We start from the raw sequence: 4,728 nt of genomic DNA on the forward strand, positions 1-4,728 counted from the left end.
AATACTCTATGCTTACCTTTTCAAAATAAAAATGCGGACACAACGTTGAAACAAAGGGTTACGTGAAATTTGATTATGCATTTCACAGACAATGAGAAACCTTGCAATGTGACAACTACTGTAGGCACAATGAAATAAATTAGTTTTCATAGATTTAGAAAAACTTTTCGTGCAATAAGCGACGAATGAAAAACAGTAATCTCGCTGTCCCTCGCTCGGCAGCCTCGGCCACACTTGAGGTCCAGCGTGCGACCCTTTGTTTTATATTTTGCTCTCTATTCAAAATTACCAGACAGTAAAATTCCATGCAAATTCTATGTGTTTCCGATGAATACAGAATGGAGCAATTATTTATGGCAATGCCAGTTTTCAGTCGCCGAATCGTGTCATGATTAAATTGTTCGCTTCAGTAGCCATATTAGACTGCGCTAAAGGGTGCTGAGTGATCAGACAAAATCAACGAAAGGTAGCATAGGCAGCTAATAATTACGGATGATGAAGAAATACAACACAGTGGTACACACTGAGGTTGAACATTTGAAAATAAAATTAAACACTTCAGATCGATTACTATTTAAAAATATGGAGAAAAAAAGCATAGAATTATGTTTAGCTATCGGAGGTGTGTAAAATATAACTGATAATGGGTAGATATCACGCATGAGTCGCAATGTCAACCAATTTGGGATTTGAAATTCGCAAATGCATATAAAATATTTATTGGTTTTCATCATTATCTTATCTCATTACCAAATTAGTTTATCTACGTAGGTAAACATACCTGTATAAATTCACTGCCACATGTCGCTTGTATTGGTGGTAGGATTGTTCATGTCGAAGACCGGAATCAAGAACAAACAAGTATATTTTCAGCAGTATTGCCCAAGCTCACAAACCGAGAGGTTGTTACACTATCATCCTCATCTTCATCACTGAGAAAATGTCGAAACTGATTCTTTACACGATCCATGTAAGCCCACCATGCCGAGCGGTAGAACTAACCGCCAAAGCGTTGGGTATCGATCTCGATCAACGCGTAGTCAACTTGCTGGAGGGTGAACATCTTAAGCCGGAATTTCTCAAGGTAATTTGGAGTACTGATACGCTACAGAACCAATCCAACACTCTCGTGTCTCGTGTCTCGTGTCTCCTAGCTGAACCCCCAACACACCGTTCCGGTGTTGGATGATAATGGTACAATTATCGCCGAAAGTCACGCCATCATGATCTATCTGGTGTCGAAGTATGGCAAAGACGACAGTCTGTATCCGAAAGATCTGGTCAAACAAGCGAAAGTGATTGGGGCTCTCCATTTCGAGTCCACGGTGTTGTTCGCCCGCGCCAGATTCCTGTTTGTGAGTATGGAATGTGCTTGCGCACAAAAAAAAAACAAGACAACGAACGATGATGATGATCAAAGCTAAAAAATCATCGCGTTCTTCATTCCCTTTCGCTTGCGTCGTCATGATTCCCCTTTTTTTCTAGGAACCCATCATCTTCTTCGGATGCAGTGAAATCCTCCCGGATAGAGCGGAATATGTGGAAAAATCGTATCAGATTCTGGAGAACACTCTCGTCAATGAATACGTTGCTGGGGACTCACTAACTATTGCTGATTTCAGTTGTATTTCGAGTGTTTCGTCATTGATGGGTATTATTCCGATAGATGAGCAGAAATATCCGAAAATCCATGCCTGGATTAAACGTCTGAAGGCGCTACCCTACTACGAGGAAGCTAACGGCAGTGGAGCGGACGAGGTCGTCAAGTTAGTTTTGAGTTCGAAAGAAAAGAACGCGTCCAAGATTTGAACATGTGTAATCTTCCAATCACTTAGGAAGTGAACAAATTGTTTCAAATTTGAAATAAAAGCGGTTTTTCAATAAAAAAGGAGTAGTTTTTACTTATACTTGAATTTTTTTATCCCATTTGTTCATTTTAGGCTTTTTAGCTTCATCTTCTTAGATGACACTAACGTTCCACTGGAACTTTTGTCTTCTCAACATTGCACTACTTGCGTCATTTTTACTCATTAGTACTACTTGGTTGAGATTTCTATGCCGAATAACACGCCTTGAATGTACTCTGGAGTGGCAAGCTCTAGAATACGCGTGACCACAGTGCAAGCCAGAAGAACTTTCTTTGGCGAAAAATCTCCCGACCAGAACGGGAATCGAACTCGAACCCCCGGCATGATAGTGTGGGGCGCTAACCACTAGGCCACGGGCTTTTTAGCATTTTAGCCGAATGTAACAGTGCCGAATTTTGATCGTGTACATGTCACATGTTTATCATATCTATAAATAGTACATTACACAGTTGCCATTTTTCGGCGTAAGAGAAATTCGTCTACACCATTGCATATGGTACATTTACGCAGTAGTCATTTTGGCGTAAGAGTACTCCTTCTGTTTTTCAATTATCCAGTTAGACCACCGGACAGCGGAGACAGTTGATATGATCATTGTTGAGTTATTAATAGAACAGCAGCCCGATGATTCTTGCAGAGCAGAGCAGTTGTATGGATGAATCGATCTTATTTCGACCTTGGTCGATCTCCATCGCTGAAGATTAATTGCGTGGACGAAGTAATTCTGTAACAACACAAAGATGGTCAATGAGCACCCTGAGTTCTGAACTGCCGATCGATCGCTTACTAAGCGAACGCGCAACCAATATGACTACGAAGACCCCCAGTACTTGAACTTATAAATACAGAGAAAAAATAGTAAAAAAAAGTTTCTCAAAAAAACATACTACTATAATCAGAAATTAAAAAAAGGATTTTTGGTTTGCGTTTTTGATTTTGGTGTACAAATTTTTTGTGTGTGCAGCACAGTCAGTGGACATGAATTAGGCTCATGACACTTTTAGCGGTTTTGTCCGTACATACGGTAACCGCAAGAAAAGCACTTATTTATAAAACCAAAAATAAATACTATTTAACATTTTAGTGAAAAAAATATTTCATACTAACTGACGAAGATCGCCGCGTCCCGCCTGAATTGATGTTTTCGTTCATGTGTCTACGAACTATTTGTTCCTTGATCTTCAAATTGGTCTTTTTCAAGGCTGAGGCGAATGAACTTTGTAGATTACCGTTTCTATAATAGAAAGTAAACAAATCAATAACATCGCGATGGCTCTCAACAAATACGGTGATGTGAAGCAATTAAGCCTATCTATTATCTTTTTTTATGTTGTTTGCATGCTTAAAATACGTCAAAACACACATTATTCCACCTGAAAATCAATTTCCACTTTCGAACAAAGATCAATTTCGTTAGCGAAAACTTCAAATGGACTAACAACGCTTATCATGGTGTAATTGTAGAACATATATGAATTCAATTTTCCGAATTTTCTAACCTTCCTCCAGAGTTTTCCCAAAAATTTTCGATTTTTCTCTCCGCTATATTGATCTAAGGGAAGAAAATAATACAATAAAATAAAGACGGCTCAAATCGGACCATTTTTTCCTGGGGTTTTGCGCTTACCAACATATTTAGCCTTCCATTTTTATTTATATAGATAGAGGAAAGCGGCTCTGATCCGACCCTCCAAATTTCAACGGATATTCATCACAAAGAAAATCTTGTTTTGGCAACACAAACATTGAAATGTATACAAATGGGGAGAGCTAAACAGAGGCCGAATGAGAAGTCCCTTTTCTCGACATTTTCAGAAATAGTGGTCCTAAACCGACCCTCAATTTTTTGCAACAAATCTACTCCCAATTAGTTGGGAATAACATACACCTCCAATTGTATAGTAATAGGGAGAAAATAAGTGAAGATCGGAAAATAAATATTGTCTCGTTTTGATTTCCGGTTTGCTAGCTCTAAATGACCAGCCTCACTAAAAACATTCCGACCTATTTCACCATTCTCACCAATTCCGCATTCTCACCTACAACCCAAATAATCACAAACACTCTTCCCGCATACCAAATTAACATCCATCCGCACCTAAAACTTTTCCGCTTGCTTCATTAGCAACGTATGTACAGCCATTCCATGCCAAACCGATATAGTGGTTCTCAGATTTCCGTGAAACGCGGTAGTCTTGTTCCTTATCACAAAATATTAGAGCCGTATTTTTTCTGTTTTTTATTATGATGCCCAATTCCATTTTTGAATGGTCAAAAAAATCGATTTTTCCCTTTTTTTTTCCGACAATCACTTTAAAAAAAAAGTTTGAACTACTGGACCGATTCCAAAGATCAATACATCAAATTGAAGCCAATTAGCTAGTCTTCTCTCAAAAAATAGGGTAAAAAAATACTTCTTAAAAAATACAGTTGTTTTTGTAATTATTGATAGTATTTGTTTTTGATAGTTTACATGGTCTTGGAACCAAGGGCGCTGTATATTTTTATATTTTTTCTTAAAAGCTGAGGATTTTTTTACATTCAGGGAGGCGTCATTTTATGTTCTTGGGTTATGATTTTTCTAAGTCAAACGATGGTATGGAAAATCATTTTTCCCTTTTTTCCAAAAATGACTTTTTTGAAAAATTCATAACTTTGGAACTACTATGAGTTGGTCTTATTTGAAATAATACCATACTTGCCAAAAACAGGATTGTGGTAGCATAAGTGTAGTATAGTCTCACAGAAATATTGAACGAAAACGGAAAACATGTGAACTTTGAAAAATCATAACTCATAAACGAAAAAACACCTCTCTCAATTCGGATAAGTTATGTGTTATAGTTTATACACCTCAGCT

General features: G+C 37.8%; 1 protein-coding gene across 1 annotated transcript; it reads left to right on the plus strand.

The window, feature by feature from the left end:
• Positions 1 to 873: 873 nt before the first annotated feature.
• On the plus strand, positions 874 to 1,884 carry LOC129775315 (glutathione S-transferase 1-like). The gene is made up of 3 exons (XM_055779920.1): positions 874 to 1,084; positions 1,155 to 1,355; positions 1,486 to 1,884. Exons 1-3 carry the CDS (start codon positions 941 to 943, stop codon positions 1,807 to 1,809), a joined length of 669 nt encoding a protein of 222 aa, XP_055635895.1. The 5' UTR covers positions 874 to 940; the 3' UTR covers positions 1,810 to 1,884.
• Positions 1,885 to 4,728: the final 2,844 nt, after the last annotated feature.

This window comes from Toxorhynchites rutilus, chromosome 3, assembly GCF_029784135.1.
Source record: "Toxorhynchites rutilus septentrionalis strain SRP chromosome 3, ASM2978413v1, whole genome shotgun sequence".
NCBI lineage: Eukaryota > Metazoa > Arthropoda > Insecta > Diptera > Culicidae > Toxorhynchites > Toxorhynchites rutilus.